General features: G+C 36.9%; 1 protein-coding gene across 3 annotated transcripts in view; it reads left to right on the top strand.

Annotated features, from left to right (window-relative positions):
• Nucleotides 1-15,292, top strand: part of PHKB (phosphorylase kinase regulatory subunit beta) — a 237,841-nt gene that overhangs the window by 135,353 nt on the left and 87,196 nt on the right. For all 3 annotated transcript variants that reach the window (XR_013331934.1, XM_077751419.1, XM_077751418.1), the window contains one exon: nucleotides 1,492-1,586. Coding sequence is in view for 2 of the 3 variants with exons in the window: in XM_077751419.1 (XP_077607545.1) it covers nucleotides 1,492-1,586 (95 nt within the window). In the remaining variant the exon portion in view is untranslated. The remainder of the gene's footprint in view (nucleotides 1-1,491; nucleotides 1,587-15,292) is intronic.

Below are 15,292 nucleotides of genomic sequence, written 5' to 3'. Positions count from 1 at the left end.
TCTTATTCCTGATTTTGGGCCAAAACATTCATTATTACCATTGATTATGATGTTAGCCATGGGGTTTTTGTAGATTCCCTTTATAAGGTCAAGAAAGTCCCATTCTATCTAGTTTGTTGAATGCTTTTTGTCATGAAAGAACGTTGAATTTTGTCAAATGTGTTTTCTATGTCTTGTGAGATGATTTTGTAGTTTTTATTTTGTCCTCTATTCTGTTGATATTATATTACTACACTGATTGATTTGGGGGAAATGAAGTCATCCTTGTGGGATAAATCTCACTTGGTCATGGTGTGTAATCTTTTTCATATGTTAATGGATTTAGTTTGCTACTATTTTTTTTGTGGAGGATTTTTATATCTATATTCATTAGAGATTTGGATTTATAATTTTCTTGTGGTGAATATGATTTTTTTTTTAATTAGGGTAATACTGGCCTCTTAGAATTAGTTGGGAAGTATTTCCCCTACTATTTTGGAAAAGTTTGTGAGAGATTTGTTTTACTTCTTCCTTAACTGGTAGAATTCACCAATGAAGCCATCAGGTCCTGGGCTTTTGCTTTTTTGTTTTTGTTTTTGTTTTTGTTTTTCCCCCAGAAAGCTTCAGTGACTTATTATAAATGGGTTCATATTTTCTATTCTTTCTTGAGTTAGTTTTTTGTAATGTGTATATTTCTGGGAATTTGTTCATATCCATCTAGGTTATCTAAATTATTGGCATACATTTGTTCATAGTATTCTCTTATAATCCTTAAGGATATTCTTAACTTCCATTCCTGATTTAGTAATTTTAGTCTTTTTTCTTTTGTCTTGGTCAGTCGAACTAAAGGTTTGTCAACTTTTGAGTTTTTCAGGAATCTACTTTTAGTTTCATTTATATTCTCTTTTGTTTTTCTATATTCTATTTCATAATTTCCACTCTAATTTTTATTATTCCCTTCCTTCTGCTTGCTTTTGATTTAGTTTTCTCAGTTTCATCCACTGTCTTAAGATGGAAAGATAGGTTATGGATATGAAATTTTTCTCCCTTGTTTAATATGGGCACTTACAGCTCCAAATTTTCCTCCAAGCATTGCTTTAGCTACATTCATAAGTTTTGGTATATTGTGTCTTCATTTTCAATCATCTCATCAGAACATGTAATTGAAAGTATTTTCTTACTTCCCATTTGTTTTCTTCTTTGACACATTGGTTATAGTGTGTTATTTAATTTCCATATATTTATGAATTTCTAAAACTTCTTCCTGTTTATTGAATTCTAATTTCATTCTTTTGTGGTCAGAATCACACTTTATAGAATTTTAATTCTTTAAATTTATTAAGGATTATTTTATGGCCTCTTATATGGAAGATGTTCTATGTGCATTGAGGAGTATATATATTCTGGTCTTGTTGGATAGTCTATAGTTATTAGGTCTAGTTGGTTTATAGAGTTGTGCAGATGCATCTTTGGTAATGTCATTTCCCTTCTTTCTTTTTTTTTTTTTTTCAGCTGATGAATTAATCAGTCCTAAAGACATTGATCCTGTCCAGCGCTATATCCCACTACAGAATCAACGTAACGTGAGCATGAGGTTTTCCAATCAAGTAAGGATATTGTTTTCTTAATTTAGACTCATCTAAAGACATTTAAAAGTTAAAAAAATTTTATTCTGAATGGGTTTTTCATTGCTTTTTTTGAGGGCAAGGCTTTTTTCTGGTTATTTAATATATACTTGTGGAAAGGGATTATTTGTTAATGAAGAAATATGAGTCACACGTGTCCAACAAGATGTCTTTCAGGCAAACACTTTCATCTTCATGGTAGTTGACTTTAAGGTGATAAATGTTTTTGGGAGGATGCAGTATATATGAATAGGCAAGGGGACAGATGAAATGGCATATTATTGAAGGAAGTGGGATCCCATGTAAGGGCCTGTGCTTAGTGTCTCTCCGTTGCTGTGTCTCCATGACAGCACTGAGTGACTGACAGAGTTGTTCTTAGTACTTGGTGACATGTTGGGTGAAGGAATAATTTAAATTTTTTTACATTTAGTAGCTATGGATTCAGACTGTGTTGTGTCAACAAAATAAGTGTTTGCAGGATCAGCAAGATTGATGTTGATTTGAGCAAACCCTCAAGTATTAAATGATACCAGTAATGAGGACTGTTAAAATGAAAATGTTGTAGATTATGGAAACTGCCTGAGGAGAGAGGGAATGAACCTGAGTGTGTGCCTGGGATTCCAAGCAGTTAACATTTATTTAATAAGAATAGCATCAGCACTTCCAGAAGATACGCTTATGAAATCAAAAATGCTCCCTTTATTTTAAAAAAAACATGCGTATACATATTACACACACACACACACACACACACACACACACACACGCTTGTTTTAATGAGGGAAATGGAGAGCCAGCCAGGTCCATTAGTTTCTATCACACTATTTCTCTGATTCTTTTGCTGGTCTTCAACACAACATGTAATTACTCTGACTGATTTATAGATGAGAAGCTATTTGGGAGACTTGTAAATAAATGTTAAGATTTTCTCAAGAACATAAAATCCTTCTGCTAATACGTGTGAGGAGTTTTTCACTGCCCCATTGATTCCTGTGTAAGGTGATGATTTGGCCATTATCTTCATTACCACTCTGTCAGTACACTGTAAGTATACATTCTTTACAGATTTGGGATATACGATTTTACTTGAAGAAATGGTAAAGTAGGGAATACATTTAACTTCATATTATGCAGTACTGTGACTCTGAGCCATTTTAAGACTAGCATTTACATTTACGTAGCATTTCACATGTGTGACCCACTTCTCTCTGGTAATGAAATCTCAAACCCTTTTCTTAGAAAATAAAGTAATAGGTCACAGATTTGAGTTGTGGGTACAGGAGCCAGAGAGCATAAAATCACATAGCTAACAACAATTTGAACAATTATTTCATGCTTGGTACATAAAACGAAGGCTGTGGATTATGTGTAATTTTTTACATACAGTATACTTCCAGCTCTTTCTTTCTCACTCAAGAAAGCTTATCAGAGTACAAGTGAGTGAGAGTGGATTTTATGGAGAATTTGCTCTTTTTTTATGTTGAAACCATTTTCTAATGTTGCTACTAAGTTATCTGTGCCATGCCTCCCAGACAGAGCCACATTCCTACATATGAGACTTCCTGTAGGGTAAGGACAAGGGCTTCTCTCCTGCAGCTTCATGGGGATCACATCTATGCAGAGTTGGGTACAGTCCCTGAGAAGGAGGTGGTGCAAGGATCAGCATCAGAAAATTTCTGGGAGCCATCCTGCTCCACCCTAGTTGAGCTTGGTGATATATAAAATGGTGAGGTGCTAGTGCACCTTGGGTGGCTCAGTTGGTTAAGTGACCAACTTTTGATTTCACCTCAGGTCATTATCGCATGGTTTGTGAGTTCAAGCCCTGCATCGAGCTCTGTGCTCACTGTGCAGAGCCTGCTTCAGATCCTTTGTCGCCCTCTTTCTGGCCCTTTCCCTCCTGTGCTTTCTGTCTCTCTTAAAAATAAATGTTAAAAAGGTTTTTTAAATAAAATATAAAATAAAAAGGTGAGACACCTTTGCCATTTTCTCAGCCATTTAAGCAGTAGCCAAGAGCAGGCATGACCTCGCCTGTTGCTGGGACTGGGTAGTATGGACTGATGAAATAAAGAGGTCAGACATAGCCCTCTGCTTGGAGGGTTGATGTCAGAGACTCCTTGGTCATTATTGTCCAGGTCAGACTTTGCAACTGCAGGGATTGACCAGGTGTTTCAAACCCTGCCAAATGATGAAAAAAGTAGAGAGAGAGAGTAGTAAAGTTCAGACAATTTCTGAAAATGAGAGAAATCCCTGACTTTGAAGGAAGATATATCAGGGGTCCCCATTTATCCTTTGCCTCAGTGATTCACTAGATGAACTCACAGGACTCAGAAGCTGTGATACTTACACTTACGATTTATTACAGTGAAAGGATACAGGATAAAATCAGCAGAGGCACACAGGGCAAGTCTTGAGGAAATGACTCACAAGCTTCCCAGTGTCCTTTCCCAGTGGAGTTATGTGAGACACAGTTACCCAGCACCAATGTGTAAAAGTTGCAAAGTGTTGCTGACCAACACTTGCTTAAGCTTGAGTGTCCAGTTTTTATTGAGGGTCAGTCATGTAGGCATGTAAAACCTGCAGGATTGGCCGTGGCTATTCAAGCTGTAGCTCCCCAGAGAAAAAAACAGATGTTCACCATAAATCACACTGTTAGCTTAAACCATCTGGACAAACTGGTACAGGCTGGCCAGGTGCCTTAATTAAGCATGTAAAAACACTCTTCCCTGGCAGACATTCCAAGGAGTCAGCCTTCAAATATACCTTTCTTGGGAATGTTCAGAGTTTGAACAGCCCAGGACTACTGAATCAACTCATTCCTTCATAGAAAGGTTATGACAGAAGGAAGTTTCCAGAATCCAGAAAGCAGGAAGTGTGTCAGAACTGTAGAATTGTCCACTCCTTCAAGTATACATAGGGCTATTAGCAAATTACAAACCTAAAACATTGAGGACTAAATTGAGGGCTGTTGATTTTCATAGAAATACCCATAGCAAACTAATTTCATGAAAAGGGAAGTACTTTTATACCTGGGTTTAAGACTGGGGTTGGAGAGGCACCTGGGTGGCTCCACTGGTTAAGCATCTGAGACTTGATTTTGGCTCAGGTCATTATCACATGGTTTGTGGATTCTAGCCCTGTCTCTCTCCCTCCCTCCTCCCTCTGTCTTCTCCCCCTCCCTCCCCCCTTCCTTGCTCTCTTTCTCTCTCTCAAAGTAAATAAATAAACTTAAAAAAAATTGGAGTTGGAAAAACATGGTATCATCTTGAATGACCCTCCTCACTACTCTCTTATTAGTCAGAAATTGCTACTTTCTCTTGCTGTTACTTAAAGAATAAAACAAATCCTCTTTTATAATTAAGTTTAGAGGAATAGAAAGAAAATCACTGTAGACAAATATACTTTATATTATTGTGAGATTTTGACAGCCCCCCACCCACCCACCAAATCCCACCTTTTGGAGATCTTAGAATTTAAGTTCCAATAGATCAGAGACCATGTTTAATTTATTTTTGTAGCTTCAGTATCATCATAATATCATAACACCTGTTATTAGAAGGTAGTCAGTTTTACTTGATTGAGTAAAACAGTGCTTGTAGGTATATGCAAGAGGAAGGTGTGTCATGGGGAATAGTGGAATTCTCATGCATATGTCTCTAGTTTTATATCTCTAATTGTAACCTCTTTCCTAATATGTAAACTTGAATTTCCAACTACTTGGTGATCATCTCTCCACACAGATCTAGTATTTAAAACCCAGTATTTCTAGATGTATACTTATTTCCAACTCATCCAGTTGGATATATTAAATATATACAGCTTTTCGTATGTCAATCATATGTCAATAAAGTTGTTTAAAAATAAAATTCATCATGGATGGACCTTGAGGGTGTTATGCTGAGTGAAATAAGTCAGGCAGAGAAGGACAAATATCATATGTTTGCACGTATAGGAGGATTAGGAGGAACTTGACGGAGGAACAAGGGGGAGAAGAAGGGCGGAAATGGTGGGGGAAAGGGAGAGAGGCAANCCCTCCCCTGCTCACGCTTTCTCTCTCTCTCCTAGAAATAAATAAAGCATTAAAAAAAAAATTTTTTTTTTAAAAATAAAATTCATTTCTTTTTTATGAATTACATTTATTTTAAGTTTTTATTTTAATTCTAATTAGTTAACATACAATGTTATATTAGTTTCAGGTGTACAATATAGTGATTCAACATTTCCATACAATACCCAGTGCTCATCACAAGTGCTCTCCTTAATATCCATCACCTATTTAACCCATCCCCCCACCCTCTCTTCTGGTAACCATCAGATTGTTCTCTACAGTTAAGAGTCTGTGTCTTGCGGGGCGCTTGGGTGGCTTAGTTGGTTAAGCGTCCGACTTTCGCTTAGGTCATGATCTCGCAGTTCGTAGGTTCGAGCCCCGCGTCGGGCTCTGTGCTGACTGCCAGCTCAGAGCCTGGAGCCTGTTTCAGAGTCTGTGACTCCCTCTCTCTCTGACCCTCCCCTGTTTATGCTGTCTCTCTCTCCTGAAATAAATAAAACATTTAAAAAAAAAAGAGAGTCTGTTTCTTGCTTTGACTCTCTTTCTTGCTCTCATTTTATTCCTTTGCGTGTTTGTTTTGTTTATTAAATTCCACATATGAGTGAAATCATACGGTATTTGTCTTTGTCTGACTAATTTTGCTTAGCGTTGTGCTCTCTAGCTCCATCCATGTCTTTTTTATGGCTAAATAATATTCCATTGTGTGCATATATAATACATCTTCTTTATCCATTTATCAGTCAATGGACTCTTGGGCTGCTTCCATAATTTGGATATTGTAAATAATGCTGCTTTATAGGGATGCATGTATCCCTTTGAATTAGTGTTTTTGTATTTTTGGGTAAATGCCCAGTAGTGTGATTGCTGGATCATAAGGTAGTTCTATTTTTAACTTTTTGAGGAACCTCCAAACCGTGGCAATACCAGTTTCATTCCCACCAACAGAGCATGAGTGTTCCTTTTTGTGCACACCCTCACCGACCCCTGTTGTTTCTTATGTTTTTGATTTTAGCCATTCTGACAGCTATGAAGTGGTATCTCATTGTAGTTTTGATTTGCATTTCCCTGATGATAAGTGATGAGGAGCAAAAGCACAACATTTCTAATGTAAATGTGGTATCTTCTCTCTTCAAATCTGCCCTCCTTTCCACAGTCATTGTCTTGGATAAGGACTTTGCCTTCAGTAGTCCCTTCTCATGCCAGTAGCTCTTCTGTCCAGACGGTTCTTACATTGTCTCTCCCCTCACAGTACCATTCATATAGATCTCTTCTTATTCATCTCCACTGCCGTGTACTGCTTAGACTTCGTTACTACTCAGTGGCATGGTTTTCATAATTTCTCTGTCTCCAGTCTCTGTTTATTCTCTGTGCTTGAGAACACATGATCTTATAACACCTGGGTCTGTTACTGTAGTTTCCTGCATAAAACCTTCCATGACTCCCTACTCTCCTCAGGGTGGATTCTAAACTCCATATCCTAACATTTGAGGCCCTACACAGCACCTCAGTTTCTTGTTTTTCACCTATATCATGAAGTTTCTCCAAATTTCTCCCAACCTTTCTGTGCTACAGTCTCAGCAGACTTGCTGATCTAATATAACACCCTGCCCTCACCCACTCTACACTCAGTGCAACCTTCAACCCAACTGAAAATGGCCTCTTTTCAGTCAGAATCCTTAAAATCCAAGCCCCAGACAATGCCTTTTTTGAATATGTATAAAAATTGTATAAATGCATATTTTGAAAAGTGAAATAATGCAGATGAGATTACAGTGCCATTGCATAACATTGCATTGGGAATATTAGCCATTCTGCCACTTCCTTATCTCCAGAAAAGTGTTTATTTAAGAACCATATCTTTTTTCACCTCTGTTTCCAAATTTCTGAATAATGTCTTTGTAATTCTTTTTGCTTGATATTTTACCTTGCAGTTTCTGTTGTTTCTTTGTTTTGGAAGGTCATTTGCATACTTCAACCTCCTTTCCTTCTTACTCTTCTAATATTTAGTATTTATTTTTAATTCTTTTATGTATCAATTAATTACTCTAAACATTGTAATAAAACTACATTTTTGGCATCATATCCTTTGAAAATGTGTCTTTATTTTTGATGTTTCACGGGAACCTATTTTTCTGTGTGTCTTGTTTTCATTTGTTCTGCTTTGCACTCGTGACTTTAGTCATCTGTGGGAAGTTTTCTTAAATTATTTCTTTATTATTCTATTTTTTTTTCTGTTAGGGCTATTTTATTAGTCAGATCCTAGTCCTATAGGAGTGGTCCCCTGTATCTCTTCCCTTTTATCCAAATGGTTTCTATTTCTTTGGGGTTTGGTTTGGTTTGGTTTTGGATTTTTTTTCTTTATTTTCAGAGACTCTTGCTCAACTTTTGGTTCCAGCTGTTCTGTTGAATTTTTTTAAAGTCTTTTTAAAATTTCTAATAGCTCATCTTTGTTTTATGATTATTATTTTCATAGATTCCTGGTTTTTTATTTAAAATTATTGTCACAATTATTACAAATTTGGGGAATCAAAAAATTTCAGGTGTTAATTCAATAAATGTTACTAACTTTTAATTTTGAAATAAGTGTAGATCCACAAGAAATTGCAAAGAAATGTGCAAAGAGGGCCTGTGAACCCTTCACTACCATATAACTGTAGTGCAACGTGAAAACCAAAAAATTAACATGAAACAATTCATAGAACTTATTCACATTGTTATATGTATACACTCATTTGTGTTTGTGTGTACATAGCTATATCCATTTTTACATATGTAGAGTCAAGATACTAAAATGTCATATCATCCTAAGACTTTCTTGTGTTACCCTTTTATAACCACAACCACTCCCTCACTGCTCTTCTTAACCCCAGGCAGTCACTAATCTGTTCTCCATTTTATAGTTTTGTCATTTCACAAATGTTATATAAACGGAACTGTATGGTACAGAACCTTTCTTCACTCCAAAAAGATAAATCTAAGCTGTTGCAATATATCAAGTTGGTCCAGCATATTGCTGAGTAGTACTTCACAGTATGACCATACCACTGTTCAAACATTCACCTGTTTAAGAACATCTTGTGGGCTATTTGAACTTTTCTTAGAATTCTGTTTTGATTTACTTATAATGACTTTTAGTATATTAATTTCTTAAATTTTCTTAATGCTTCTTCCAGGAATTACCATATACATAGTCATCAAAAGTCTAACTAGTATCGATATTTTTGTTTGAGTGTAGAAACCTTACTTCCATTTAGTTTTCTTTCCTTTTTTGCTTTTTAAAGTATTTCCTCTGCATTTATTGAGCAGCTTATCAGATTGTGTGAAAAGTTTTGCTTCAACCATAAAGATATTCCTGAGGTAAAAGTCTATTGTGCTTATCTCAACTTTTACTATTCCACTGTTGTTTCCTTTCTGAATGTCTTAGCCTTCTTCTGTTGTTATTTTCTTTCTATTTAATAGCTTTTTAATTTTTTAAATTAATTTTTAATGTTTTATTTCTTTTTGAGAGAGCACAAGCAGGGGAGGGGCAGAGAGAGGGAGGCAGAGGATCTGAAGTGGGCTCTGTGCAGATAGCAGTGAGTCCAATCTGGGGCTTAAACTCACAAACTGCATGATCATGACCTAACCTGAAGTCAGATGCTCAACCAACTGAGCCATGCAGGTGCCCCTATTAACTGTTTACGATATTTATGAATAGGTCTACTAGCAACATACTTCTTAGTTTTCTTTTGTCTGATAATGTCTTTATTTCCCCCTCATTCCTAAAGGATACTTTGGTTAGACCCAGAATTTCTGATTGACAGTTGCTTTCTTTTAGCACTGAGAATCATTGTGCTGCTTTCATTGGCCTCCTAGTTTCAGCTGATACATCCTTGTCAGTTCAGATTTGTGTTTTATAGGTAATACTCCATTTCTCCCTGGCCACTGAGTAGAAGACTAAGGGACACCAAGCTCAGCTGATGTAGGTGGACCAGCCCACTTACTGGTTCCCCGGATGTGGAACAGGGCTTGGAGTAGGCTTGTCACTGCTATGAAGCTGCTGCTGCAGGCAGATCAGACTGTCTGCTGGTGCAGTGGTTGTGCAGTGGGGATTGAGATGGCTCTCAGAGCTTTGCTGCTGCTACTGCAGGTGAATTGGTCTGCCCCTGGAAGCCCAGTTTACAGAGCAGTTATCAGGACAGTTCACTGGCGCTTTGTTGATGTTACAGTCATACCCGCCCACCAGTGCCCTGGTGTGAAGCAGAGGTTGGGTGGGCCACTGCAGCTTTGAAGCTCCTGCTGAAAAAGGCAAATTGGCCAACTAACTGTTTAGGAGCTTAGTTGAGGAGCTAGGGTTAGATCTCCCAACTCAAGTCTCTGCTGTGCTTCCTGTTTCTGAATCCTGTAGCCAGACTGAATAGACTTTTATTGGTTTTGTGTTTATTTTTTTGTTTATGCCTATTGGTTGTTTTAGGTCGCAGACCCCTCTGGTGCTTAGCCCAGCATACATGGGATCTCAGGAATCTGACTCAAGTCCTGAAGTTCTTAGCCAGTCCAGTCTTCCTTCTTTCCAGCTCCCAGAGTTCTTTAATCATTATCTATTGAATTATTTTCAGGGTAAATAGTTATATTAAGAACAGGAGGGAAAAGTGAGTCTGGGCCATCATGTTCCCACCTCCCCTTCTTTTAATAGATAAGTCTGTCTATGAGTAGGAATGAGAGTTAAGATTTCTTCTTTTCCTTGAATTGTTTTTTTTTCCCCTCAAGTAATTTTTTAAAACAATAATGACCATCATTTACTGAGCATTTTTTTTACTTAAAGCTTTATTGAGATATAAGTAATACTAATTTAAAGTGCATAATTCAGCAGTCCTTAGTATATTCACCATTATTAATTTTAGACATTTTCATCATCCCCAAAGGAAGCTCTGTAGCCTTTAACAGTCACTCTCCACTTTTCTCAACTTTCCTCTCTCTCTATAGCAGCCTTAGGCAACTACTAATCCACTTTTTGTCTGTATAGGTTTTCCTATTCTGGAGGGATAAGTGACTTCATATAATATGTGGTATTTTGTGCCTGCCTTTTTTCACTTCACATTATGTTTCCAAAGTCATTAAATGTTGTAGCATGTGTCTGTACTTAATTCCTTTTTATGGTTGAATAATATTCCATTATATGGGTATACCACATTTTATTTACCTATTCATCTGGTGGTAGACATTGGTTTGTTTCCACTTTTTGGCTATTATGAATAATGATGCTGCTTATGTTTGCACGTATAGGAGGATTAGGAGGAACTTGACGGAGGAACAAGGGGGAGAAGAAGGGCGGAAATGGTGNGACAATAAACTATTAAAAAAATAAATAAATAAATAAATAAATAAAATAAAAAATAAACATGAATAATGATGCTGTGAAATTTGTGCACAAGTTTTGTGTGACATGTTTTCATTTTTCTTGGATATAGTAGAATTGCTAAGTCATACACTAACTCTATGTTTAACATTTCGAGAAACTGCCAGGCTGTTTTCCAAAGCCATTACACTATTTTGCAATTCTATCAGCAATGTATGAGGGTTCCAGTTTCTTTACATTTTGTCATTATCTATCTTTCTGATTATAGCCATTTTAGTGGGTAAGAAGTAGTATATCCTTGTAGGGTTTTTTATTTTTTAAAACTTTTTTTTTTTTAATGTTTTATTTATTTCTAGGAGAGAGACAGCGTGAGCAGGGGAGGGTCAGAGAGAGAGGGAGTCACAGACTGAAACAGGCTCCAGGCTCTGAGCTGGCAGTCAGCACAGAGCCCGACGCGGGGCTCGAACCCACGAACCGCGAGATCATGACCTAAGCGAAAGTCGGACGCTTAACCGACTAAGCCACCCAGGCGCCCCTATTTTTTAAATGTTTATTTATTTTTGAGAGTGAGAGAGAAAGTGTGTGTAAACAGGGGAGGGACAGAGAGAGAGGGAGGCACAGAATCTGAAGTGGGCTCCAGGCTCTGAGCTGTCAGCACAGAGCCCAATGCAAGGCTGGAACCCACAAACCATGAGATCATGACCTGAACCAAACTTGGACACTTAACCAACTGAACCACCCAGGTGCCCCATCATTGTGGTTTTAGTTTTCATTTCCCTAGTTACTAAAGTTGCTGAGCATCTATTCATGTGGTTTTTTTGGCAATTTGTATATATATCTTCTTTGGAGAAATGGCTATTAAGATACCATGGTCATTTTTAACTTGGGTTATTTGTTTTTTTAGTATTCTGTTGTAACAGTTCTTTGTATATTCTGGATATGAATCCCTTATATGATTTGCAAATATTTTCTCCCATTCCATGGACTATCAGTCTAATTTCTTGATTGTGTCATTTGAAGCACAGAAGTTTTTCATTTTATTTATCCGTTTTTTTTTTAATTTTTTGTTTGTTTTGCTTTTGGTATCATATCTAAGAAACCATTGTCTAATCCAGAGCCATCAAGATTTATGCCTTTGTTCACTAAAAAATAAAAATAAAAAAAGCCCTACATCAGGCTCACTGCTGTCGGCACAGAGCTGGCTTCAGATCCTCTTTTCCCATCTCTCTCGCTGCCCTCCCCTTTTCTCACTCTCTTTGTCAAAAGTAAATGAACATTTTAAAAAATATTTATGTCTATGTTTTCTTCTAAGAATTTTATAGGTTTACCCCTTACATTTAGGTCCCTGATCCGTTTTGAGTTAATTTTTGTATACCATATGAGGTAGGCATCCAGTTTCATTCTTTGCATGTGGATATTCAGTTGTCATAGCACCATTTGTTCAATTTCCAAAGTGACTTTTAAAGTCTTTTTTATTACTGTGGTGCAATATACATTACCTAATATTTCTCATTTTAACCATTAATAAGTGTACAGTGTAGTGGCATTGAATACCTCTACAATGTTGTGTAACCATCACTGCTATCTGTATTGAAAACTTTTCCATCATCCCCTGTGATGGAGAATGGTCACAAAACTCTGTGACCGTTAATTGATCATTCTCTTTTCTGCCTTCCCTCCAGTCTATGGTAAGCTCTATTCTACTATCTGTCTCTGTGAATTTATCTATTCTTGGCCCCTCCTATAAGATATTAGGAACCATACAGTATTTGCCTTTCTGTGTCTGGTTTATTTCACTAAGCATAATGTTCAGAGTTATTTTTGTGTTTCATTAGTATGGTGTTTCTCTTCTTCCTGCTATTTATTTTGTCACAAACCTGATTATCCTCATTTATCTAATTATATATTGTGTGATAGACAATCTGGTTATGCTCACTATGTTAAATAGTCTCCTTCCCCCACCACCTCAACAAGAGGTGAGGAAGATGTGATTGGGAGCTTTGTCTCTCAGGGACCTGGTGGGGACCAAACTAGACCCTCACCACCTTTGCCAAATATCAGAATGTCAAGGGCTTTACTTTGAGGAAGATATTGCCTACACTAGAAGCACTAACTTACACAGCCAGTTTATTCAGTATATTAAACGAGAACCCTGTTTTATTGCTGACTGTGGTTCCCTGTGAGTGACATGGAGCTGGCTCCTATGGCCTTGTATCACTGTGTCATGTCCCGCTTCTCCTATCTACCCTCCATTATACGTGCAAACTAAGTGCTCCTCTGGAGCCCCTCTATTTGTGGGTCAGCTCCCCCAGCAGTGGCAGCATTTGGTGCTACTGGTAGTATGGTGGCATATTTAGGTTATGTACACTTTCTCTGCTCTGCTTTATTCATTAATACACTTCCATTGGCTGTTTCTTGTACTAGAAATGTGAAGTATCTTATTTGATGGCCCTCCTTTTTCTATTCATTGCTATAGTTTCAGTCTTTTATGTTCATTTTAAATATCTATATGGTCATTTCTGTGGGACTGAAGAGGAATGAGAATTCTCACTTTTGCTGCCCAGAACCAGAAGCCAAGGCCTCACCTCCTATGCTTGAGTCTTATCTTATTGTTGTTCTTAAATATATTTTTCTCCGTCTACATTCTATTGCTTCTCCAGATCTTGCTTGATGAGTCTAACACTGGGATTTGAGTAGAGTAGATGTTCATTAAGCAGTCATGATGCCCCAAGCAGATGCAAACCAAGTAAATTAAACATGAAAATTATTCAAATTGTCTGATAAATACACATTTGAAACAAAATAATTTACTACAAACTGTTAGTCTGTCCTTTATTCTTATAAATAGAGTGACAGTGTCTATTTCACTTACCTCACTTTCCTATGCCACATTTGATTTGGAAAAGATAAATTATACAAAGGATGATATTATCCAATCATCTCATAAGTTACTCCCTGGAAACAGGTCTTATGGATTTGGAAACTAGGCCATTAAACCTGCTTCCCTATGGTCCTTTTCATACTCCATGTTACAACACTTACCACAATGCTATAGTTGTTGATTTACATACCTTCCTCTCTGGCAGTGGTCCTCGAATAGAGGATGCATCATATTCTTCTTGGTCTTCTGTCATCATAGTTTGGTTTTGACAGGGCAAGAGAAAGGAAGTGAGAGACCTGAAAACAACCACTATTCATTGTGTTCCTACTGTTTATAAGCACTGTTCAAATTATTTTATATGTATTATTTGTTATTTCAACAGTTTTGAAATAAATATTATAATACCAATTTTACAGATAGATAATGTGAGTCTTAGGTTTAGTGTTTTTCCAAGGTCACACTTTAGTCAAGTAGCATAAACAAAATGAATGTGTTAACTGAAGAAGGAAAGGAAAAAGGGATGCCAAGCATTTGGAAGCAATGGTTTTGATAATGGTGTAAAGGAATTAATAGAGGAAATGGCTTGTTTCCTCAGCACCCTGCTCAGTATCACATAACAGAAAAATAGTTGCATCTGCCCCTATAGGACAATGAGAGGCCCATGGAAATGATCTGAAAATTAAGTGCAAAGATGTCACATTAGTACAAAATGTAGGCTGGAATACATTATATTTAACATTTATCATTATTAAGGGGGTCTAATTGTTACTTTTTTCTTCCCTGCTAGCATTAGGATGAGACCAAGTACACAAGTCTAATCATTAGTAAGTTTACTAGGGATTTCCCTCTCCCTTAAAGGAAAGTACTTTCAGGAGGCTAGCAAGCTTCTTTCTTTGAGTGGTTAGTCCCCTCTCGTTTCTCCCTAGCTTGTTGCCTACTAGAGGTCCATCATTTTCTGTTGCCTAGGTAATTCTGGTGTTGGCAACCTAATGATTATCTGTGAATGAGACTTTCATTGTCCATACTACAGTGCTTCTGCCATGTTAACGTGAGATAATGATCACTTGAAGATGGTATTTGTTTCCAGCCTTTGCTGCTCCTTCATATTTGGAATGTTATCTGGTTACTGCAGAAACTAAGCAGCCGACTATGTACATTTCACTGATTCAATGTATTCTACATTATAATTGTTCACTGGGAATAAGGTAACTGTAGAGGACATACATTTATAGTAACTGTGGGGTGGGTTTTGGAGTTGTATAGCAAATGGACTTTATTTTGAAATGTGTGTTATACTAATCAGAATACAAAAGATTTCTGGTTAAATAGGAAAAATCACTTAATTCCTTTTGGCAGGATTTTCAAGATTCTATCTGAAACTAACATATTTAACAAGTAATAGCATAAGACCAGTCAGGAAATGAGGG

This window comes from Crocuta crocuta, unplaced genomic scaffold, assembly GCF_008692635.1.
Source record: "Crocuta crocuta isolate KB4526 unplaced genomic scaffold, BGI_CrCroc_1.0 scaffold124, whole genome shotgun sequence".
Classification (NCBI taxonomy): Eukaryota; Metazoa; Chordata; class Mammalia; order Carnivora; family Hyaenidae; genus Crocuta; species Crocuta crocuta.
This window is presented reverse-complemented; position numbering and strand designations above follow the sequence as displayed.